The sequence below is a fragment of the Periplaneta americana genome, chromosome 5 (assembly GCF_040183065.1).
Source record: "Periplaneta americana isolate PAMFEO1 chromosome 5, P.americana_PAMFEO1_priV1, whole genome shotgun sequence".
Taxonomy (NCBI): domain Eukaryota; kingdom Metazoa; phylum Arthropoda; class Insecta; order Blattodea; family Blattidae; genus Periplaneta; species Periplaneta americana.
In genome coordinates this window covers 184,843,686-184,869,545 of record NC_091121.1, presented here as the reverse complement: position 1 = coordinate 184,869,545, position 25,860 = coordinate 184,843,686, and the positions used below count along the sequence as shown (strand labels likewise).

Sequence of the window (25,860 nt, the reverse complement as noted above, 5' to 3'; positions counted from 1 at the left end):
TAAATAAATAAATAAATAAATAAATAAATAAAAATAAGTAAATAAGTGAATAAGTGAATAAATAAATAAATAAATATATAAGTAAGTAACTAAAAATAAATAAATAAATAAATAAGTAAATAAGTCAATAAGTGAAGAAGTAAATAAGTGAATAAATGAATAAGTGAATAAATAAATAGATAAATATATAAATAACTAAAAATAAATAAATAAATAAATAAATAAATAAATAAATAAATAAGTAAATAAGTCAATAAGTGAAGAAGTAAATAAGTGAATAAATGAATAAGTGAATAAATAAATAGATAAATATATAACTAACTAAAAATAAATAAATAAATAAATAAATAAATAAATAAATAAATAAGTAAATAAGTCAATAAGTGAAGAAGTGAATAAATGAATAAGTGAATAAATAAATAGATAAATATATAAGTAACTAAAAATAAATAAATAAATAAATAAATAAATAAATAAATAAATAAATAAATAAATAAATAAATAAATAAATAAATAAGTAACTGAATACATAAATAAATAAACATACAGAGAGAGAAACAGAGAAACAAACAAATAAGTAAATATATTATGAATGAAAAAAAAGTAATTTTTTAATTGTAAATATATTATGAAATAAATAAATAAATAAGTATTTTTTTATTTTACTTGGTTATTTAACAATGCTGTATCAACTACGAGGATATTTAGCGTTGATGAGACTGTTGATGGTGAGATGATATTTGGCGAGATGAGGCCGAGAATTCGACATAGATTACCTGACATTTGCCTTATGGTTGGGGAAAACCTCGGAAGAAATTCAACCATATAATCAGACCAAGCGGGAATCGAACCCGCGCCCGAGCGCAACTCCGGATCGGCAAGTAAGCGCCTTAGCCGACAGAGCTATACCGCTGTCTAGTAAGCAAGTAAATAAATAAATAAATAAATAAATAAATAAATAAATAAATAAATAAATAAATAAATAAATAAAAAATAAATAAATAAATAAATAAATAAATAAATAAAGGTATGACTGAGGTAAACTCGAATATGAATCACGTTCCGACACGCCATTTTTTTCCATTTTAAGAAGTGCATCAAGTCTACTTAGTCTTAATATATGACCCCCAGGATCCGGAGGTCCAAACCTTTTGTACGTCAGCATCAACAATAATTACCATCAAGACTTCACGTTAGCATATTTTTAACTTTGTAGTGATATTGACTGAGAGAAGGTGCAGAACGTTGGCGGGATAAGGAAGGAAACAGGAGTACCCAAGGAAACCTTCACAACATCTGTTTTGTCAAACATAAACGGTTCGAAGTCCGAATCCGGGCCGCCTGGATAAAATATTACAGCCTCAGCCTTTCAGCTTCAGATCTGGCTCTTTTCAAGCATTCTCTAAGACCAGATGATTATTCCTTGTATTTTGGAGGCTACATGGACGTAAATTCCTGGTACTCTGATCTGTAGTAAAAGTAATCTTATACAGAAAGGTTAAACACTGTGAGATACAGTGAAACCTGTTCAAGACGAAGTAACATGGTCCTAATTTTTTTCCGTTGTGGACAGGTTTCCGTGTTATTCAGGTGTGAAGTTAAAATGGAATATTTTATCATTTGTATAAATGAAAAACAAAATGGTATGCCGCAAATTGTAGGAATTACAAAATATTCCGTTTAATACTACTGACATTAAATCAGCTTCCTGCCGCTTATTTAATTGGTGAATGATCTTGATGAAAATCTCATTTCCTGTATAAATTGTATCGCAACTCACTCATTAAACACTATAAAGTTTATTACTTACACTACATTTAATATCTAACCATATACTATAATACTGCACTGTATATCACAACACATTATTTACTTGGACTAGGAGCCATTCATTAGAAGCCTTGAATTCTGGATTATCTAATTTATTTTCCAGTTCAAGGGTTTGCATTGCAGAAAAGGTCCAGAAATTGGCATGATCTTTGAAAGGGCCAGAATAATCCACTCCCACAACAGTTGATTTATTTCTATGTAGCCAGTTGTTTTCTGTTTCCGTTTATGTCAACATTATTGACCGCAAGCCACTCACTCATGATACGGCCTTTATTTTTGAAAGTGTTAAGTTACACCTGAGTTTTCCATTCCTACATTTCAACATTATTTTCCATACGCTTCATTTCTAATTTTCCTCGATAACTTTTACTTCATCAGTTAATGATAGTGCAAAAATTTTACGCAACTTTTTTTCATCACGAACTCACTAATAGACTTGCGTTCTACCCAGCTATGACAGTATACAGGGGTGACGCATTGAATTTCTTTGAAGGGACTCGTCTACATACTCAATAGGGTAATAAAATGTATGACCACCAGGGCAACACACCCTCGCAATCTAAAAAATTTTGCAAAGAAAACTTGTTTCTATCTTAGTGACCTATGTATTTCGTACATTCCTTGAAAGCACACACTGTTTCAAAATATAGTTTACATTATACAGTAGTGTGTCGAAAATATTATTTCCGTTTTTAACAGTAGCAGACAGTTTCCGTTTCCGCGTTGAACAGTTTCCGTTTTATTCAGAAGAAATTACACATAATACATACAAATTTCGCCGGGACCAATAAATTGTTCCGAAATAGACAGGATTCCGGATTATTCAGGTTCCGATTTGAACAGGTTTCACTGTACCTACTTACCATCAGTGAATATTATTCTAAGACCTAACCTCTCACTGTTATGTGCAGGGCTGTGACAACGTAGGTTACTAGACGTATTTTGTACTAAATATCGCTAAGTTCAAGGACATTAAATTCAAAGGACAGTCTCTATAACCTTAAACAGGGTGGAAGTGAAATAATCCTGCAGATTTTCAGAGCAAATAGCTGACGTTGTATGTAACAAAAAAGTGTAATATAATATTGGTGGAAAGTTCACAGTTTTCTAAGAAAACAGTGTTTTACCCCAAATTTTTAACGCCCTTTTATTCGGTAACTACTGCGAATAGAATCGTAGTTTTTGTCCATATCGATAGAAAATGTAACAAAGAATCATTTGTTCTCCTGGTGTATTTTCATAGCTTGAACGGTTTTCGTGTAAATTTAATTTAAAAACCACTAATTTTAAACCACCAAACGATCCGAACAGATTGCAACATTGCCAGAGAAAGAGAGGTTCACCTAGGTCTTGTCAAGGTCACTCGCCACTACGAGAGGGCTGTGGCTCGCGTGGAAATTGTAGCAGCTGTCTCCTATAAAAATAATCTACTACGAACTATAACCTTGATTTTAGTAGGTTTACTATGACAAGAGACTAGCAACTCAACTTCGAGAAATCGAACTCTCAGCTCAGCTGTCAAGCACCTGGCCACTGTAGAAAAGATGAACGATGGATATGGCAAATGCCATCTATGACTCACTTTAACATGCCTGACCTATACCTTGACCAAAACTACTTCCGACTTGACAGCTTATAGAGAAGGGGGAGCAGTGTTGTCATGTTGCCCATCTGTCGTGTAATCGAGCGCGCTGCCGATAGAGTGCAGTAATGAACGGCTGACATGAGCACATACATTTCTAACCAATTTGTTGAACACTAGGCATTAAAATTTGTGTAAATTATTATTGTTATTAGCCTATAATAATAATAATAATAATAATAATAATAATAATAATAATAATAATAATAATAATTGGTAGTAGTAGTAGTAGTAGTAGTAGTAGTAGTAGTAGTAGTAGTAGTAGTAGTAGTAGTAGTATTCTTCAATGTAAATACCGTTAGAAAAGCGTCGAAAGGACTGTAAACTGTAAAAACAGTTTTAATTTAATACGAAGCCTCCACTTTTATGAGTGCCGGTATTCTTCAATGTAATATTGTTAGAAAGGCGTTGAAAAAATTGCAAACTGTAAAAATATTTATAATTAAAAATGTGCACGGCCTTTTTCTTTTCAAATATTGGTAACAGTGCTCTTATTAATTTTAACACAAGCAACAGTTCTCATTACGACTTGCGCCAAAGGTAAAAGAGGCCCGCCAGTATCTTTTCTCCTGTCAAAATACTCTCTTACATAACAATCATCTCTCGCGCTTGACTCTTTAACGGGGCACCTTGTACAATATTCTTTATTCTCCGCCTGCCTTTCCTTCCTTCCGACATTGCACAAGACATCTATTTAAAAACTCTAGCAGAAACTAGAAAACACACACTCCACCAATGACAACGAAGATAATAGTGTAATATAATTTAAACACAATAATTATCGATACACTAAAACAATAATACAACTAAATAATATTTTTAATTCACACAAAGAACGCGTTAACCAGCCAACTCAGTCATTCCGGCCACTGTATTCACTACTAGGCCCTGGTATTCACGTGAAACTTGTAAACATAGACAAGGCAACACCGTCCCGTTGCCATGGTTACGCGTCTCTTGTGATTGGTTGATTTGAATGGTTGCCATGGTAACATGCTAAAGGCGCCATTTGTCAGGTCGGAAGTTGTTTTGGACAGACCATATGGAAACAGACCTGAGTTCGTTGATCTCTTACATCTGTATTACGGAAAGAAGGTAGAGAGGTGTGTTAGCGGCGATGTTGCCGGACTGGTGAAACTTCAAACTTAATTTTCTAGTTAACCGTGCATTTAATCACAAAACGTAATATAGGTTTTCGATTCGTTTACGTGTACCCTATCGTCCCTTTTAATCTGCAAGGGTATTTCATTTCCATTCCGTACAGATCAAGGTGCTCTATTTTCTACTTACCTCCGGTAACAAGCATTCCTTCTGCAGAATTCATTCCCATTATGTAAGGAACGTATGAAAATTCCCCTGACTTTATTATATCTATAGGCATTTTAGGAATGGACACCTCGCCGGCAGGAGAATCTGTGTCAACTGTAGGACCGATAGAAATCGTTATGTCTGTAGTTCCATTGAAAATCGAAGAAATAGGAACCTAGAAATGAAATAGACATTCTTTCTCTAAGGCCGGCAACGAACTGTGTCGGACATTCTGTCTCGGACGGGGCAATTTCGTCTCGGACCGTTCGATACCGGACAAGATGTTTCGGTCTGTCTAGGAGTATCTCGGACGGCCTCTAACAGAATTTTGCCTGGTTGTACGTAGTTTTTTTTCCCATGCACTGCTACTAACAATTGTGGCATAATGTCAACGGATGACGAAATCGTAGAAATGATCTATTATTTTATGTATTTAGATGAAGAAAATCACATAAATACAGGGACATCATTTTATTTTTACTTTAATTTTTATCGTACCTGAGTTTTTAATGCACTTCACTCCCACCCCTTCTACTAATGAAGTTCAACCTCCTCCACACAGATCCAAGATCGCATATACAGTCATAGTAGCCTTACGGTCATAGTAAACAGTACGTTCCAAAAATATGTTCGCGTTTTCCAGTGATGAAAGAGCTTTCAATATTGCATCATTTTCCATTTCCCTACGTCGCATCCAGGTTTCCCCCACTTGCTTCTATTCGCCTCTCTGTAAATGCTAGTGGCTGGGCTGTCTTAGCTCTTTTCTGAGAACATTAATTTCTGTTGGGAATTGGACGTCTACGTAATATTATAACTGTTTAAAATAACTTAAATAAAAGGGCCTCGTTAAGTAACTAACTGTCACGTGGTTTCCTCCCTTTCTACGACGTTTCGACAACACCACTTGGACGGACAGTAGATAGTATGTCTGAGTAATTTTATTTTTTCGGATCGGGCAGAAGTGAAGATTGAATTTACAGTACGTAAGGTCTCTTTTATAGAGTAGGTACAGAATTACTTCAACATGAGTTACTGATACGAAGTACGAACCTAGTAATTGGAATTACGTACAATAGTCTATAGTGCGATAATATGCACATTAGAAATGAAGCCTGTATCGAAATGAACGGCCACTATTTTCAAAAATGTTTTTAAATATCCATATTATGATTATTTTTCAATTTAACTTCATTCTCTATATTGTACGCTAATGTGTTGTAGACAGTATAATATACACTGCATAATGAATACGTCCACATGGACAGCTCAGTTCGTGAGTAAAAACATTCATTTTTAATACTGTACTGTATTTTGATTAAACAAAAACCTAATGAAAATGATCAAACTCAAAATCGCGATATTTCCTAGTTTACGTAAATGGATGAACTACTTTTCTTCCCTCCTATACCTAGTAAAGTGATTTGTTTGTATTTTACGCCAGTATAATCGAACTCCAGTTGTGGAAGGGGGTAGCAAACGGTGTTTCCGGTTCTTAATCGTTGATCCAAAGGTATAGTCAGATTAATATTAGAAATGTTACTAAAAATAAAATGATGTCCCTGTATAAGAAGAAAATTACATAAATAGAAGTTGTTCGATTCATCCTTTGAACCAAAAAAACTGAATTATTGTCTTCGAAATGTGTGGCAAGACTTTCTTGTGTTAAATTCTAACGTACCTTGTTAACATGTTTCGACCTATTTATGGGTCATCCTCAAAACTTGTCGTTGTCGGTCTTGGCGCCTCTCGTTTTGTTTCCTGTGAGGGTATGTTCGTGTGGTGTAATGTAGAGTCAAAGAGTGTATGTATTCTGAAATTGAGTTGTGTGTTGATAATTTCGAAGAGCTAAACACAATCAAATACATAGTAAAAGAAAACGGATACAACCCTAACCTAATAGACAACATAATACGTAAGACAAAACATAATCACAAAAAACATAAGAATACAACACAAACACAAGAACACAAAAAATACATCACACTAACATACGTAAACAAAAACACACACAAAATTGCAACCTCATTCAAGAAATTAAATTACAACATCGCATATAGAACAAATAACACTCCACAAAAACATCTCAAGACACAAACAAACAAATACAACCACACGGGCATATACAAACTCAAATGTAACACCTGCAACAACTTCTACATAGGACAGACAGGCAGATCATTTCAAACACGTTACAAAGAACACATCACAGCCATAACAAAATTACAAAACACCTCCACATATGCAGAACACATCACAAATGCTAACCACACCCACAGAGACATCAACACAGACATGGAAATACTACACATCCAACCAAAAAGCCAGAAACTCAACACACTAGAACAATACGAAATATACAGACACACGAAAACACACCCCAACGAAATTCTCAACACAGAACTCAATTTCAGAACACATATACTCTTTGACTCTACATTATACCACACGAACACACCCTCACAGGAAACAAAACAAGAGGCGCCAAGACCAACAACGACCAGTTCTGAGGATGACCCATAAATAGGTCGAAACATGTTAACAAGGTACGTTAGAATTTAACACAAGAAAGTCTTATCATACATATTTCGAAGTGATACAGTGTTAAAAGTTGTGTAATCAAGATGTATGTGAATTATTATATTTGGTTTTATAAATAATGTAGTATTTCCTTTCGAAACATCTTCCCACAGTTTATCTGCTCTTATAGTCGGACCATCGGATCTGTGCCCCCTTAAGATATGCGAACTGAACCCTAATTCCTTCTCAGCCTCGGTAATTCATTTCTCTCCCTGCATTCCTATCTCTCTCTTTTCTATCTCTCTCCCTTTCTGTCCCCCACTACTCAAAATTTTGGCCTTCTTGCGGGACAGTTTACAATATTTGCACTTGCAGTCCAGTGTTGCCAACTCAACATGAAAACTGTAGCACGGAGTGGCGAAAGAAATATTATTAAGCAAGTACGTAATAGCATTTTGCGATGAAGAGAAACAAACAGGTCAATATCTGTTTCCTATAAATCAGGCAACGAAAAGAGCAACTGATATCACAGGTGAGGCTTATTTTATTTAAATTATTATGTATTAAAATTACTTACTTAACTGATAATACAACATTTTATGTAATTTATATAGACAGGCCAGAACTCCTAATAAAGAAAATCAGGACAGAGGGAGTCTGTGCAGGAGATGAAAAGCTAGAATCGCCAGAGAAGAACAGACCAAGGGAACTTTTAATTATTGTAGATGATATGGACCGATGTATTTTAAGAAGAAAGATACAAGAATTTTATACCGTGCAGAAATAAGTTTCAACATTGAAGAAATTACTGAAGCTTGCGAGAGAAGCAATAATTTCCAAGGTTGGAGACAAAAACTACGGAAAGTGATTCGAGACATGGGATTTAGGTTTAAAAATGTAGAAATACAAGATGTATTTTGATTGAAAGAAATAATATTGTAGCATGGAGGATCAGTCATTTATGACACCGTTTGACGGAAGTTTGGCAACATCCCTATTCGGCAAGGTTCGTGGCCTGCTGTTTAACGTGGTGGGAGGAAAGCGGGTAGAATGGGGTGAGTAGAGGCGTTAACTTTTCCAAGAACGACGACAGCGCTGAAGGGGCACAGATCCGATGGTCCGACAATACCATCTTATGTTGTTTTTTTTTTTTCAATGTATAATCAAAAAGTGGGGCCTTGCTTGTACACAAACAAGTCTATCTGCGTCTACATCAAATTTAAATTGACTTCTGAAATACTCGTCAATATGTACAATGTAAGAATAAAATTATACCACAGTCTACTACATACAGTCACGAAGCTTGAGTTTTGAGGGTGCTAGAAACAATAGACTGTGACGGCACTATTTTGCATTGCCTGTAATGAGGCGATATTAGCGATTCTAGTGGTGAGCAACTATCTAATGTTTGCATATTTACTACGTATTGACCTTCGCGATTGTATATACTTACTTACTTACTTGCTTGCTTTCAAGGAACCCGGAGGTTCATTGCCGCCCTCACATAAGCCCGCCATTGGTCCCTATCCTGATCAAGATTAATCCAGTCTCTATCATCATAACCCACCTCCCTCAAATCCATTTTGATATTATCTTCCCACCTACGTCTCGACCTCCCCAAAGGTCTTTTTCCCTCTGGCCTCCCAACTAACACTCTATATGCATTTCTGGATTCGCCCATACGTGCTACATGCCCTGCCCATCTCAAACGTCTGGATTTAATGTTGCTAATTATGTCAGGTGAAGAATACAATGCGTGCAGTTCTGCGTTGTGTAACTTTCTCCATTCTCCTGTAACTTCATCCCTCTTAGTCCCAAATATTTTCCTAAGCACCTTATTCTCAAACACCCTTAATCTCTGTTCCTCTCTCAAAGTGAGAGTCCAAGTTTCACAATCATAAAGAACAACCGGTAATATAACTGTTTTATAAATTCTAACTTTCAGATTTTTTGACAGCAGACTGGATGATAAAAGCTTCTCAACCGAATAATAACAGGCATTTTCCATATTTATTCTGTGTTTAATTTCCTCCCGAGTATCATTTATATTTGTTACTGTTGCTCCAAGATATTTGAATTTTTCCACCTCTTCGAAAGATAAATCTCCAATTTTTATATTTCCATTTCGTACAATATTCTCGCCACGAGACATAATCATATACTTAGTCTTTTCGGAATTTACTTCCAACCCTATCGCTTTACTTGTTTCAACTAGAATTTCCGCGTTTTCCCTAATCGTTTGTGGATTTTCTCCTAACATATTCACGTCATCCGCATAGACAAGCAGCTGATGTAACCCGTTCAATTCCAAACCCTCTCTGTTATCCTGGACTTTCCTAATGGCATATTCTAAAGCGAAGTTAAAAAGTAAAGGTGATAGTGCATCTCCTTGCTTTAGCCCGCAGTGAATTGGAAAAGCATCAGATAGAAACTGGCCTATACGGACTCTGCTGTAAGTTTCACTAAAACACATTTTAATTAATCGAACTAGTTTCTTGGGAATACCAAATTCAATAAGAATATCATATAATATTTCCCTCTTAACCGAGTCATATGCCTTTTTGAAATCTATGAATAACTGATGTACTGTACCCTTATACTCCCATTTTTATACAGTGATTATACTACAGAATATAACCCACACTGAACATAGAACAAATACGGTGAATCCGTGAGCAGATAGACTTCACGCATGCGCAGAATGAAATATCCGGAAGTGAACGAAACTTGAGAAGACCACCGTTTTGTTTGGGACCGTCCGGAACGGTCTGTGGTTGACCGGGACGAATGTCATATGCAGTCTGACAACAATGTGTGTGATCGCGGAAACAAAACCGCCCTGTCCGAGACAAAATGTTCGATGCAATAGGCCTATACTTGCAAATTCGAGTGCAATAATACATCAAAATAAATATAACGTATATACATACAGTGTGTTAATTAAGTATGGGATGTTGCTAATAACTCTTCATGCTCGACCAAGCCGAAATGTAGTAATTATACACCTGGTAGCAGCCCTTTAATGGACCTCATTAAAGTACACCTATTCATTAAAGTTCAGGTGCTCCACCAATCAGAAAATACCATTGTAGCAATATGAAAGCGCAAGTATCGATTATTCTCGGATATGCAATCGAAAGACAACTGTTTTCGCAGGAGTTCTGCGACAATTTTAGTAGACGCTGGGGGCGACATCACAACATTGAAACGTCACGGAGGCTGGAAATCGAATACTGTCGCAAAATGTTATGTTGAAGAATCCATCCAAAATAAAATTGAAATCTCAAATACAATATCAAACTCACTCGAAAAAAACAACACACAAATTAACATCAATTCACCATCATCTTCCAGCCTTCCACAAAGCACATTCCCGCAAATTCATTTCACCAATTGCACAATAAATCACCTATATTTGAAATAAAGTCAGTTCTGTTACTATAATAATTAGCGTTAATTGTAAATAATATTCAAATAAATTCAATTTGTCATCTCGTTTTTCAATATCTAATTCAATTTCAAGGTTATATCAAGATTAATGTTTATTTTACTCTCTAGATTATATCAAGGTCAATGTCGACATTTGTTTCTCGGAAAAAATCAATACTTTCGCGTCTGCGCACATCTCACAATTTACGAGGTATTGCACAAGGTCAGTTCCGCTCCTCAGTCAGATAAGAATAACATGAATACTTATGAATAATTTCAAGTTAGAAATATAGTCGAGCATAAAAAGTCGTATGAAACTTGACTATAATGGTACTTAGGACGCTCGTATGAAAATTATGAAACTCGCTTGCGTTCGTTTCATAAACATACTCGTGTCTTAATTACTACCATTATAGGCTCGTTACATAATGTACTATTATAGGCCTATATTCATTTTATGAAAAAATACCAAGAACGAAAGTTGTTGGAGATATCTAACTAAAACTTATGACTGTAATCTCTCAAAAGTATTGATTTATGTACAGAATGTGGCAAAAAATAACACTTTTTTAAATGGCATCCTATATTAAATTTTATATATTTCGAATCTTCATTCCTACAATCACAGCTTACACAGGATGGTGTTTTACACTCCGTTGTCTTTCAGCAAGATGGTGCTCCACCCCACTTCGCTATGGTTTTTTTATTGGGTTATTTTACGACGCTGTATCAACATCCAGGTTATTTAGCATCTGAATGATATGAAGGTGATAATGCCGGTGAAATGAGTCCGGGGTCCAGCACCGAAAGTTACCCAGCATTTGCTCGTATTGGGTTGAGAGAAAACCCCGGAAAAAACCTCAACCAGGTAACTTGCCCCGACCGGGATTCGAACCCGGGCCACCTGGTTTCGCGGCCAGACGCGCTGACCGTTACTCCACAGGTGTGGACAACGCTATGGTTGTGTGTGACTACCGGAATGAAACCTTTCCGGATCAATGGATCGGCAGAGCTGCGCCAAGACTGTGGACACCACGTTCACCAGACTTAATCCTAAATTTTTTTGCTTGGGATTTTATTAAGTCCCATATGTACAAGACAAAGATTCGTGACCTTCCTCATTTACGGCAACGCAATTACGAAGCATTAGCAGCTATTACACCACGCAAGCTTCGTAATGCTTTTAGAGCGATAGTGAAAGGATCGTAGCAGTGCTTCGATATGGATGGGGTGGCAGATTGAACTGTGCATGGACTTCTGACAAATAACATATGTAACAATCATTAATGTTGGACCATGCTTTCAACAAAATGAACCGAGACTTTTGGACCACCCTGTATTATGGAGCAATTTAAAATTACACCAATCATTGCTATACCACTGATTAAAAATTCAATACATATTCGAAACAGAAATGTGTTTGTAAGCCAGAATAACAATTGTAATTTTTTACCTGTAGGTTGCCGAATAAACTTGCGAACTGCACGGTTTTCTTGGGGTCCATTTCCTTCATTATTTTCAGTAATCCACCAGAGAACAGGACCTCTAATTTGAAGTCAAATATTAATAACCGCATCGTCAGTATACTCATTGCTGCTGCTCTGTCGTCCTCTGTTTGGAACCCCCATGGCACCAGCGCGGTCCCACTCTGAGAAATTGCATTGTGAAATAGCCCTGGAATAGGATAAAGTAAGTGCACAAATGTAATACTTAGTCATCTGTTCGAAGACATGTTTCAGCCTCACAAATGACATCAAAAAAGACATCACTTATGATTCATGAGGCAACTAAGTCAGGAGATAATGGGGAATGGTGGCAAGTTCTTTTCCCCCTCCATTGGTTACAATGATGACTAGATACATAGTACACTAATCAGACTTCAGATAATAACAATAATAATAATAATAATAATAATAATAATAATAATAATAATAACGGCTGTTAATATTATGAGACTTGAATGTAATATAGCGTTCCTGTGGATAGGTTACAAGCCTGTCGCACAGCAGTCCAGAGAATTTAATATTCCAACCCACTTAGCTTTTATTGATTTCATAAAAGCTTGTGATAGAGTTGATAGAAATAAACTTTTAGAGATTTTACGCTATGATAATGTGCCATACCAAATCATTCTCTCCATTTATAATTTATACAGGGATATCATTTTATTTTTACTAACATTTTTAATATTAACCTTGTTATACTTTTCTATTAACGATTGAAACAGGAAACACCGTTTGCTACCCCTTCCACGACTGGAGTTCGATGATACTGGCGTAAAATACAAATCACTTTACTAGGTATAGGGAGGGAAGAAAAGTAGTTCATCCATTTATGTAAACTAGAAAATATCGCAATTTTGAGTTTGATAATTTTCATTAGGTTTTTGTTTAATCAAAATACAGTACAGTATTAACAATGAGTGTTTTTACTCACGAATTGAGCTATCCATTCAGACGTATTCATTATGCAGTGTATATTATACTGTCTACAGCACATTAGCGTACAATATAGAGAATGAAGTTAAATTGAAAAATAATCATAATATGGATATTTAAACACAATTTTTGAAAATGGTGGCCGTTCATTTCGATAGAGGCTTCAGTTCTTTTGTGCATATTATCGCACTATAGACTATTGCACCTAATTCCAATTACCAGTTTCGTCCTTCGTACGAGTAAATCATGTTGAAATAATTGTGTACCTACTCTATAAAAGAGTACCTTACGTACTGTAAATTCAATCTTCACTTCGGCCCGATCCGAAAACATAAAATTACTCAGAAATGCTATCTACTGTCCGTCCAAGTGGTTTTGTCGCAGGGTCGTAGAAAGGGGAGGGGATCAGGTGACAGTTAATTACTTAACGAGGCCCTTTTATTTAAGTTATTTTAAACAGTTGTATATTATTACGTAGACGTCCAATTCCTAACAGAAATTAATGTTTTCAGAAAAGAGCTAAGAAAGCCCAGCCACTAGCCTTTACAGAGGGGCGAACAGAAGCAGGTGGGGGGAAACCGGGATGCGACGTAGGCAAACGGACGACAGTACCTGTACGAAAATATGATTCAATATTGAAAGCTCTTTCGTCACTGGAAAACGCGAATATATTTCTGGAGCGTACTATACTCACTAACTCAGTACTGCTTACGCGCCCTCGGCTCTGTGTCGTGAACGGTTATAAGTTTACTAGTAGAGGGGGTGGGAGTGAAGTACATTCAAAAACTTAGGTACAATAAAAATTGAAGTAAAAATAAAATGATGTCACTGTATGAACAAAATGAAATTGCCATAAGAACTGAACGCGGAACTACTAGCTGGACTTCCATCAACCAAGGTGTTAGACAAGAGTGCGGTCTTTCCCCTCTTGTTTATTATATATATGAACCATATTTTTATACATTTGGAGGCAAAGTCATCACGCTGGAATTCAAATTAATCGAAACACAGTTCTCGATACACTAATGTTTGCCGACGATCAGGTTATTATCGCTCAAACAGAGGATGCTTTACAGAGAGCCATTTATAATTTGCAAATAATCGCCTCTGATTTCAATATGGAAATCTCAAAAGAGAAAACAAAAGTCATGGCATTTTCGGGAGAGAACCCAATTCCAAGTAAGATCATGATAAATAATACTTTAATTGAACGTGTTAATTCATTTAATTATTTAGGTTATAACCTCTCTTACATCACTGATGAAGATATGTCGAACAAAATATCTAAATTTAAAAATCACTGGCGTCATTAACGCCGTCTTCAAATCCTCCCATGTTCAGAAACATACAAGGCTGAAGGTATATAAAACACTAGCTCGACCGGTCCTCACTTACGGTAGCGAGGCATGGACCATCAGAAAAGCTGATGAGCAAATACTGACGACAGCGGAAATGAGGTTCATGCGACGAACAGCGGGATGCTCTTTGCTGGAACACCGTAAAAATGTGGACATATTGCAGGAACTCAAAATTGATCCTATAGTTAATTTTGTTCAACAATATCGACTTCAGTGGAAAAAACATGTCGAAAGGATGGATCGCACTAGATGGCCTAAACAGATTCTTACTTATGTACCAAGAGGAAAGAGGAAATTGGGAAGACCACGCAAGCGCTGGCATGAGACCGTAACAAATCCTGTAGGGTCTAATACGTGAGGGATATGATGATGATAATGATAATAATAATAATAATAATAATAATAATAATAATAATAATAATAATAATAATAATTTATTGCTAGAACAAATGAGTGTAAGGTCCAACGCCGAAAGTTTTACCCAGCATTTACACTTATTAGGTTGAGGGAAAACCCCAGAAAAACCTCAACCAGGTAACTTGTCCCGACCAGGATTTGAACCTGGGCCCGCTTGTTTCACGGTCACACATGTTAACCGTTACTCCACAGTGGTGAACTCTAATATGGTAAATGATAGAAGTGCAGTAGAACCAGGGACCCCTCTTCCTCTATAAACGCTACATCAGACAAAATGTAACACAGATCCTCTTCTGCCTCATGCTTCGGCGGGAAGTGCTGCATCATGTACTGGTACTTGCTTACCTTTGGCCAGCGGAGATAGGGTAAGAAGATGCACGCACACTGCTCCGGAACTCTGACCGAAAATTGTCACTCTGTTGGGATCTCCTCCGAACTGTGCTATGTTTTCTTGAACCCATTTCAGAGCCAGTATTTGGTCCTTCAATCCAGCATTTCCAGGAGCTTCTTTCGTTTTTAAGTTCAGAAAACCTGATGGAAGAAAACATATATTAACCTTGTGTTTGCACTACATATACTCTTCGAATTATACAAAATTATAACTCGTTGTACATGGTGGGCACAAAGTTTACTTCGATACGCATTTAAACTGGAATTACCAAGTAACTCATATTACCAAAAAAAGTGCTTTCCATACTACATTCCTTAAACAGCATTCGAAAATTTCTCCCACCATCACTAAAAAAAAAAAAAAAATTCTAGTGGAAAAACTTTGATTATTGTGTGACCTCAATGTCAACCAGTCGTAATGATTACAGCGTGTTCATAATTCTTGTGCTCGTTTCGTCTGCGATGTCCGTCACGCTGACCACATTACCCCATCCTTCCAAACTCTAAACTGGCTACGGCTTAACGAACGTAGAAATTTTCATTCCATAGTTCTCCTTTTCCGAGTTCTTCACACTTCTACATCTACATACCTTGCCCACACAACTATTTTTGCTTATAACTTTCGAATCAGTCATTTCCGGACCATGGTTCCTTATCTCAAATTAATACAGGGACATCATTTTATTTTTACTTCAATTTTTATTGTACCTGAGATTTTTAATGTACTTCACTCCCACCCCTTCTACTAATGAAGTTAAACCGTCCTCCACCAGATCCAAGACCGCATATACAGTCATAGTAGCCTTACGGTCATAATAAACAGTACGTTCCAAAAATATGTTGTCGTTTTCCAGTGACGAAAGAGCTTTCAATATTGAATTATTTTCGCACAGGTACTGTCGTCCATTTGCCTACGTCGTATCCCTGTTTCCCCCACCAGCTTTTATTCGCCACCTAGTGGCTGGGCTGTCTTAGCTCTTTTCTGAGAACATCAATTTCTGTTAGGAATTTGACGTCTACGTAATATTATAGCCATACAACTGTTTAAAATAACTTAAATAAAAGGGCCTCGTTAAGTAATTAACTGTCACGTGATTTCCTCCCTTTCTACGACCCTACGACATAACCACTTGGACGGACAGTAGATAGCATGTCTGAGTAATTTTATTTTTTCGGAACAGGCAGAAGTGAAGATTGAATTTACAGTACGTAAGGTACTCTTTTAAAGAGTAGGTACAGAATTATTTCAACATGAGTTACTAGTACGAAGAACGAAACTGGTAATTGGGATTAAGTACAATAGTCTATAGTGCAATAATATGCACATTAGAACTGAAGCCTGTATCGAAATGAACGGCCACCATTAAAAAAAAATGTGTTTAAATATCCATATTACGATTATTTTTCAATTTAACTTCATTCTCTAAATTGTACGCTAATGTGCTGTAGACAGTATAATATACACTGCATAATAAATACGTCCGCATGGACAGCTCAGTTCGTGAGTAAAAACACTCATTGTTAATACTGTACTGTATTTTGATTAAACAAAAACCTAATGAAAATGAGCAAACTCAAAAGCACAATATTTCCTAGTTTACGTAAATGGATGAACTACTTTTCTTCCCTCCTATACCTAGTAAAGTGATTTGTTTATATATTACGTCAGTATCATCGAACTCCAGTCGCGGAAAGGAGTAGCAAACGGCGTTGATCCAGAGGTATAGCCAAGTTAATATTGAAAATGTTAGTAAAAGTAAAATGATGTCCCTGTACATGTGCCCTTCGCCACCATCCCTGAAAGTTTGTAAAACCACATCGGAAACACCCTGTATAGCGAATTTTCGGCCTCATCTCCCCAAAATCAAATACCAACACGCTATCGCAAATTCCTATAATAATAATAATAATAATAATAATAATAATAATAATAATAATAATAATAATGATCCGAGGCACTAGAGCCCATGAAGGACCATGACCAACCAGCCGGCTGCTGGCCTCACGTCCACATGCCGAAGCAGAGGTGGACGATCATTCAACCAGGATGGGGGTGTCGTGTGGTTAGTACGATGATCCCCCCAACCGTTATAGCTGGCTTTCCTAACCGGATTTCGGTACGTATCGTAGCTCCCCAAGTGCATCACGATGCTGCGTGGCCACCGGTCCCATACACTGGCCGAGATTTCATGAGAAAATTTCTTCCCCCATTGAGGATTCGATCCAGAGCGCATTCCGTAACTCAAGTCCTTTAAGTGTGCTTAAATGCGACAGGCTAATGTCAGTAGTTGTATCAAGTTTTAAAATATAAATATTTATGACTTACCATACAATAAATATAAAAAGAAAAAGTTATGTTTTATAACCAAAGCTCGGAACTTGGGGACGTGTGTCGTGTGCATGAGTAAGGTTACAGGTACAACGTATACAAAGCTCACGCTGTAAGCGCTCAAGGACAGTCGTATGTACTAAGAAAGTGGTCACATCTACGCACGAGGAAACTGTGTCATGTTGAAGCCAGTGACAGTCAGAGAATTACAAATAAACGGTCTGTTAGAGGAATTAGAAAATACGTGTTATTCGAATGGGTATTATAGAAGTTTGAAAATACATTTTTTAAATTTTAGGTACAGAATTTCGTGGAGAAATTCGGAGGAGATACATTATTTTCTACGAATGGAGAGTTTATATTTTGTAAGTTGTGCCACACACAAACTAAAGGCTGGAAGCGGCATTCATTGAAAGACATTGCAGTCCCTTAAATTGTTGGAAAATTTGTCCATAGCCATGGATCAAGTCGTAGAGTGATCTGCCCTAGTAGTGACACACAAATTGAAAACTATTTTCGAGAAAAATTTAGGATATACTTATCTTTCTCAGATAAGAGATCAGCTAGCAACTGCTGAAAATCGAACAAAACAGTGACAGTTAAAACATTTATTTTAAGTTTGCTCCCGTCATTTCATGTGACGTGGAAATAAGTTTTTCTCGTTTCAAATCATGTTTAACTCACTGACGAAGAAGTTATGGATTCGAAAATCTTCGAATGTGAGTAGTCATACACTGTAATATAATGTACAGAGCTGTACAGTAAATTTGATATATTGCTGATGTTTATTTTATTATATATCTGCTATAAAATTACGTGTTTCAACCTACCACAATACTATCAATATGTTGCTTCAGCCAGAAACCACTTTTATAGCAGACCTGACAGTACCTCCGTGCTGGAAGCGGGAGTTTGTTGACATTGAAGTCCGTCGCTTAGCCACGCGCAAAGACACAAATCCCCAAGTTCCGAGCTTTATTTATAACATTTGTTCTAAATTTATTTATAGATTCAAACGTTTTCGCCCTCCTGAGGCATCATCAGGCAATATATAACAATACCAAATATAAACTATTAACATTATTTTGCATATGGAAATGTGTATTATACAACTGCGAATACGAAGATAAACTCAAAAGTGGGTTGTTGCCATCATATCCTCAATTAATATTAAGAATGACTTGCGTATGTGTGACAACTCTGATAACATTGCAAGTCATTCTTAAAATATAATCGAGGATATGATGACAACAACCCACTCTTTTGTTAATGTTTTATATTTCATATAGGCCTATTTGACATTGTTATGTATTGCCTGATGATGCCCCAGGAGGGTGAAAACGTTTGCATCTACAGAGTGTTTCCGAATTGGTGTTACAAACTTTCAGGGATGATGGCGAAGGGCACATGTATCAATTTGAGATAAGGAACCCTGGTCCGGAAATGACCGAGTCGAAAGTTATAAGCAAAAATATGTGTGTGCAAATGGAATTGTAATTTGGCACCACGTGCCCTCCTTCCCTTAACTTTTGGAACAGTCATGGAAAAATGATATGGGTCGGATGTCTCCTACGTGGGTACTTGCCCCGATACAATCTGTGAGCTTGTCTACTGTTCCCATTGGCTCATCCGTATTCGAAAATCAGGTCTGCTTATTCCGCTCTCGTGTACTCCTCCATTTCACTAGGACTGATCGACTGGACACTGCAACTTCTCCAGGCCCACGTACCCACGTAGGAGACATCCGGCCCATACCATTTTTTCCACGACTGTTCCAAACGTTAAGGGAAGGAGGGCACGTGGTGCCAAATTACAATTCCATTTGCACACAACTATTTTTGCTTATAACTTTCGACTCGGTCATTTCCGGATCAGGGTTCCTGATCTCAAATTGATATATGAAGACCTCCCTCAAAGAACGTTGTATATCAACGGCTTTTGCATATGATATACAACGTTCTTTGAGGGAGGTCTTCATAATTATGTACCCTTCGTCATCATCCCTGAAAGTTTGTAACACCAATTCGGAAATACCCTGTATAAATAAATTTAGAACAAATGTTATAAAATATAACTTCTTTTTGTATTTATTGTATGGTAAGTCATAAAGATTGATATTTTAAAACTTGATATAAGTATAGGCCTACATGTATATAGCTTATCTGAAAATCAACATAAATTGTAAATCATGTCAGTACATTTACTAGCATGTAAAAGAATTCCTGAGGGACAAAATTCTGGCACACTGGCGACGCTGATATAACCTCGGCAGTTGCGAACGTCGTTAAATAAAACATAATTTACAATTTATCATCAATTATACCGACGCTAGATAACCAAGTAGTTATAAAGTGTCGTTAAATAACGAACTAAACCTTAGGTTTTCCAGATCTAATTTTTCAATACTTAGAATTTTCACGAGAAGGAAGAACGGTATTCAGTATTTTTTTGTAAGAATGAGAAAATAAAATGATTTCGAAGAATAAGTCCAAAAATATTGGGAGGGGAGAATTATGTGTAGGGGAAATTACTCAAGTAAATACAGTACTTATCTCGTAGAGATGTCTTCCCAGCTCACAGGGCCCTGTACGAGTAAACAATCACTCTGAGTGGTTTTTTCAAGTCACTAGGCCCTACATTCCTGCTTACACCATTTTTCTCAGCTTGCTCTTGGGGACTCCCCACAGCTTGAGTTTGCCTAGTGCATCCTGTTGGTATCAGAGGATAAAATATTACGCCTGATATGCATCGGTTAACAGGTTTTCAGGGACAGCCAGCTACCTGTGTTATCTTTACTGATACATTGGTCTCTCTTTCGGTCCCAGAAAGGATGGGAGTTCCCTGTAACGCTACAGCGCTTTTACAGAAAAACAAAACAAGAATTAGAAAAAAAAAAAACTGCTGCCACTTTAACAACTTCCATATTTGTTTCCTTGTTTTTTCCTCAACAATTCTTGTTTCTTTTTTGTCGATAAAGTAAGACACGTGTAGTGTGAAATCAGCTTGTTTTCCACATGTTCACTTGACAGCCAACAATTAGCCATGCCCTTGTGATAGTGTATATCTTATCACTTCTAAGCTGCATCTAATATTAGCACATCTTAAACTAAGATACATGCAATTGGCTTATACGTAGTTGAAAATACAAAATATTTTCAAACTCAGTTGGATGTTTGTAAGGTAGAATGAAACAATAGAGGGGAATTCAATGTTCGTGATAGAAATTGGTTCAAAATGAACGTATTCGGCAGTGATATCAAAGCAAGCGCATTTTTCTGACCTTGACGTCGTGCGCGGGCATCAAGCGCTAAGTATGGAAAGAGGAAGGGTTGTGTATATGAATAAGCAGCCTGTTGGATTAAGAAAACAGTGGTGCACAAACTTCAAACAGAACGTGAAATTTTATGGCGTTATTTTTATATGGCTTCTTTCTGTTTAATATTATATATACTGTCTGTAAAACAAAAGTATAATATCAATTTCTTAATATTGTGTTTTAAACGTTAATAACATAATGAAGAGTTAAGAAGGAATATTCACATAAATTCCATAGCAGTACAACTATACTGTACTAAATGGATGAAACACATCATTCATAAAGAAAGTGATATTCCAAAGAAAGAGATTGAGTATGACATGAGAAGTTGGAATTAATATTGATGGTACATTTAGCAATATAAAAGTAATCAATAAACTAATCAAAACAATATTACAGTACAAAGCAAAGTTACCTAGGTACTGTATCTGTTTTAAGTGTAACTAATATTGCATAACAAAACTCTTATCGCATTATGCTTTTAAGGTGATATTGGTGAGCAACTTCCTATCATCAGAATATTAAATTATTTTCTCGAAATCTGCTGAAGCTATAGAGCTGACATTTTTACAACACATGGGCACGTATCTTTTGCTTATGATGTAACAGTAGTTGCTTTGTTAATTCATTTCCTTACAAACAATTTCCATGCGAATATTTTCAAAATTTTCAATACACTATCTTCAGTAATATGTATTTACGGTATATTAGATTTACGAAAACATTCTGTAAGGCTACTACATAAATAGGCCTATATCTGAAAATTTCACTTATCTATAAAACAGAAGTTGAGAAAATATTTCTTTTGAATAAAAATTCAAACTTGTGAAAAATGAGCATTAAAATTAAAACTTACATTCTTATAATGCACTTATACTTCTCAGACAAATCTAAAAATTAACATGGATACAGTTTTAATAAGTTCTCTTCAGTTTATCCATTGAATCAGTGCTGGCCATCCCTGAATATAGTTCGACCAAGCGGCATATACCACCTCTTTTGTCTGTTTCTTTCCTTTCCGCTGTAAAGCGCTCAGGCTCTCCTGGGCTCTAAAGCGCGCGCTTGCTCCTATGGGCATCAATTGAAATGACTGGTACGGAGTTGGTCGTAGGTAGATTCCTGCGTTTGTTTACCTAGAGTTACCAAACAACCCGCAACAATATAGATGGGTATGAGGTAGCCTATAGATCAGTGATACTGAATGGCACACCGTTCAGGACTGCTGTTCAGTGAATAAGGCAATCAACGTGCCGAAACAAAACAAGAAATAGTAGTCAGTGTAAATAATTTTATTTTTGCTGTGATTCATCATATTATTTTAATTTCCACCATTTATTTATTTAATTCTTTATTTAGTCATTCACTATTTAATTAATTAACCTTTTCTATGTGTACATACACAGGGCTGTGTCCAGTTCACGTGAAAAACATGTATTCATAACACAGGACTGCGATGAAAAAACTTAAAAAAAAAAATTAGCACTCTTTTATGTATTTTTGTGTGCTGAAGCCAGAAATGACATAAAAATGGACATCACCAGGCTTCGAGACTTCGGACCCAATAGAGCAGTTCAGTGGGAAATCCGCCTAACGGCGTACTGAGTATAGTGGTAAAGCGTACAGTGGGTGGGGGTACTGTAGAATGAATGCCAACAAATACGCAAAGGAAAACGCTCTGGATTTGAAGGTTCTGACGAATAATTTGGTTTTCATACAAACCCATTTTCAAACTGTGTCAAACTATTACACGATTAGAAAAGTCAGAGCAAGAGATGCCGGAAGCCCTCAAATTAATTGAGGAAATGACACAGAGAATTAATGAGACACCAAGTACAGGTTATTAAGCAAGAGTGGAAATCAGTTTTGTGTAAAAATAACAGATATGGAACATTGTCTGATATAAACAGCAAATTAGTAGACATTTATTTTTTTATTTTACTTGGTTATTTAACGACGCTGTATCAACTACGAGGTTATTTAGCTTCGATGGGATTGGTGATAGCGAGATGATATTGGGCGAGATAAGGCCGAGGATTTGCCATAGATTACCTGACATTTGCCTTATGGTTGGGGAAAACCTCGGAAAAAACCCAACCAAGTAATCAGCTCAAGCGGGAATCGAACCCGCTCCCGAACACAACTCCGGATCGGTAGGCAAGCGCCTTAGCCGACTGAGCTACGCCGGTGGCTTTAGTAGACATGGAGTCACTCGAGAATACAGGATCTGTCTCTTAGAGACTGCAATGATGTTAGGTTTTTTCGTTTTGCTCCTATCACGTCATGCGAAGGTTTACGTTGAACACGTTTCGAGATACAATCCAACAACTTAACTTGGATCGGTGTCGAGTAGAGTTCCCGGGTAGCTCAGTTGGGAGAGCGTTGGTACGTTTAACCAAAGGTCCCGGGTTCGATACCCGGCCCCGGAACAGTTTTTCCCTAGAAATTATTCAAATTAACTTTACAGGGAATTATTCCTGAAAGCTTAATTTGCATAATACACGTCACTGTACGTAACAGAAAACCACAATTTAAAGTCACACAGAGTTAGTGTGCACTCAAATGTTGGTTGCTTGACGGTTGTCAGCCCACTTTGAGGTCTGTGGATATAGAGGGAAAAATTGGATCGGTGTCGGGTAGAGTTCCCGGGTAGCTCAGTTGGGAGAGCGTTGGTACGTTTAACCAAAGGCCCCCGGGTTCGATACCCGGCCCCGGAACAATGTTTCCCTCGAAATTGTTCAAATTATTCAACTTAACTTAAGTTTGTAACCGATATAATATTCTTTTTTTTTTTAGATAATCGAATGATGTTATCGATACAAGCCTGCTGATGCACCCATTGTATTCTAGATGGCTGTGAGTTGCCAAGGATACTTGTTTACTTAAGGAGAACATTTTGAACTTTGTTATGAGTTTCTGAATTGATTAAAGTTGCAACACTTGCTACCAAGCTGACAATATCTAACAGATGTTTCATTATGTTCTTTCATTAATAACTAACGGTCTTACTAATAAAAACCCTATATACAGACGTTTAACTGTCGTAGACTTATACAATGAGTAGCTCGTTTGTAAGTCGTGTGTAAATTCCTTACTAATAATCACTACATACGTCGTGTATAACAGTATAACTGTTACACAGCTACGTCATAGTTTCGTCATTACTTCGTTACGAAAGGTAATAGAATATCTGAGGTTCTCTATTGCATCCGGTAGAGCGCTCTAGAGTGGCGTGTTAAGTATCGATAGTACAACTGGCTCTAATCGATTACCATACCATATTTTGGTCAAAGAGTACAAGCTACAGTAATATTATTCTAATTATTCTGTGCTCTTTGGTTTGTTCTTCTTTGGTTACTAGGCAACCATCATCACAAAATGACAGTCGATACGAACAGCTGTTAGAGGGGCGGCCATTTTTTTCGCTATATACAACGCTTAAACAAGGGGTTTCGTGTATATAACTACTGCAAAGCAATTCCCATTGTATAGTTACAGCCTGGTTATAAGACCATAGCTTATTCACGGTTTATTAGTAACGTTTTCTATCTCAACTCTGCATAAGTCTCGTATAAGAACTATACACGATTTATTAGTAAGACTGTAAGAAAACTAAGCATTTTCGAACTTATGTTTATATGAACTTCTTTCTTGTTTAGGTGTGAGGAACATGCCCCCAAGGTTTGTCAAAGTATTTCTGAAACAATATGTAAACTTCGTTATTATTGTTATTAAAATTAAAGTGGTATTCCTGTTGTTCACCGACTTACACAGCCAGGTACACGAATAAACTAAAACTTACCCTAGTACAAACCCTACTAATGCCGCACTTCGATTATTGTGACGTTTTGTTAAGTGACCTAAGTTCTGAACTGTCAGTCAAGTTACAGCGAGCTCAGAATATGTGTATCAGATACGTGTGCAACATCCGACGATATGATCACATATCACCGTCCTTCGCAAGTCTCTCGTGGCTCCGACTTAAAGAACGCAGAACTTTACACTCTTTGTCTTTACTCTTTCGAATTCTGCACACCTCAACACCAAATTACCTTTCGTCTCGTTTCTCTTATCTATACTCTAACCACGACGTAAATACCAGATCACTTATCTGTGGCACGCTAAATATACCTCTTCATAGAACATCTTGTTATTCCTCATCTTTTACAATATCCACCTCGCGTCAATGGAATTCCTTGTCACAAAGTATTAGGGGCTGCAAGACAACAAACACCTTTAAGAACAGCTTAAAAGATAACCTTATTAGCATTTCACTCCAATCATACTGATTTAAACTATCACTGACTACACTGTTGCTTTTTTTCTTTAGACATCATCCTGATTGTGCTGCATTTTCAAAATTGTCTCATAATAATCTCTTTCTATTATCTAATATAATTTGAAATATATTAACATTCTATGTATTTTAGTTTAATTCTGCTACACAGTTTATTTCAGTGTTTAATTAATAGTTCATAGTATTTTGTTGTTTAATTCGTAAATAACTCTTGTATATATGTAACTCTCATCTAAATCAAATTGTTGAATTCTTTGTAAGTTCATGCATATGTATATACACTTTCTGCTGGTTGTGTGGAAGAGAAGGCCTTACGGCCTTAACTCTGCCAGCTAAAATAAATCATTATTATTATTATTATTATTATTATTATTATTATTATTATTATTATTATTATTATTATTATAAACAGATGTAGACACATAGTACCGGCGCATGAGGGACGACCTCTTGGTTCAGTCAAGCGTGGACTGTTACCTGGCAACTTGTTCTGCTTACGAAGCTCGATGTACAATAAATTTGTATTCAAAGTAACCAAATGCAGGACAATACTGATAACACAGGGGAGGGAAAATAATGTGTGGTGTGTGGT

General features: G+C 36.5%; 1 protein-coding gene across 2 annotated transcripts in view; it reads right to left on the bottom strand.

Annotated features, from left to right (window-relative positions):
* LOC138700322 (juvenile hormone esterase-like) overlaps window positions 1–25,860 on the bottom strand; it is a 56,834-nt gene that overhangs the window by 12,704 nt on the left and 18,270 nt on the right. Inside the window, exons 4-6 of one of the 2 annotated variants that reach the window (XM_069826863.1) lie at window positions 15,285–15,470; window positions 12,180–12,400; window positions 4,763–4,955 (exon numbers count right to left, since the gene is read on the bottom strand). In XM_069826863.1, the coding sequence (XP_069682964.1) occupies window positions 4,763–4,955; window positions 12,180–12,400; window positions 15,285–15,470 (600 nt within the window). The remainder of the gene's footprint in view (window positions 1–4,762; window positions 4,956–12,179; window positions 12,401–15,284; window positions 15,471–25,860) is intronic. The other variant, XM_069826864.1, reaches the window with a different exon arrangement.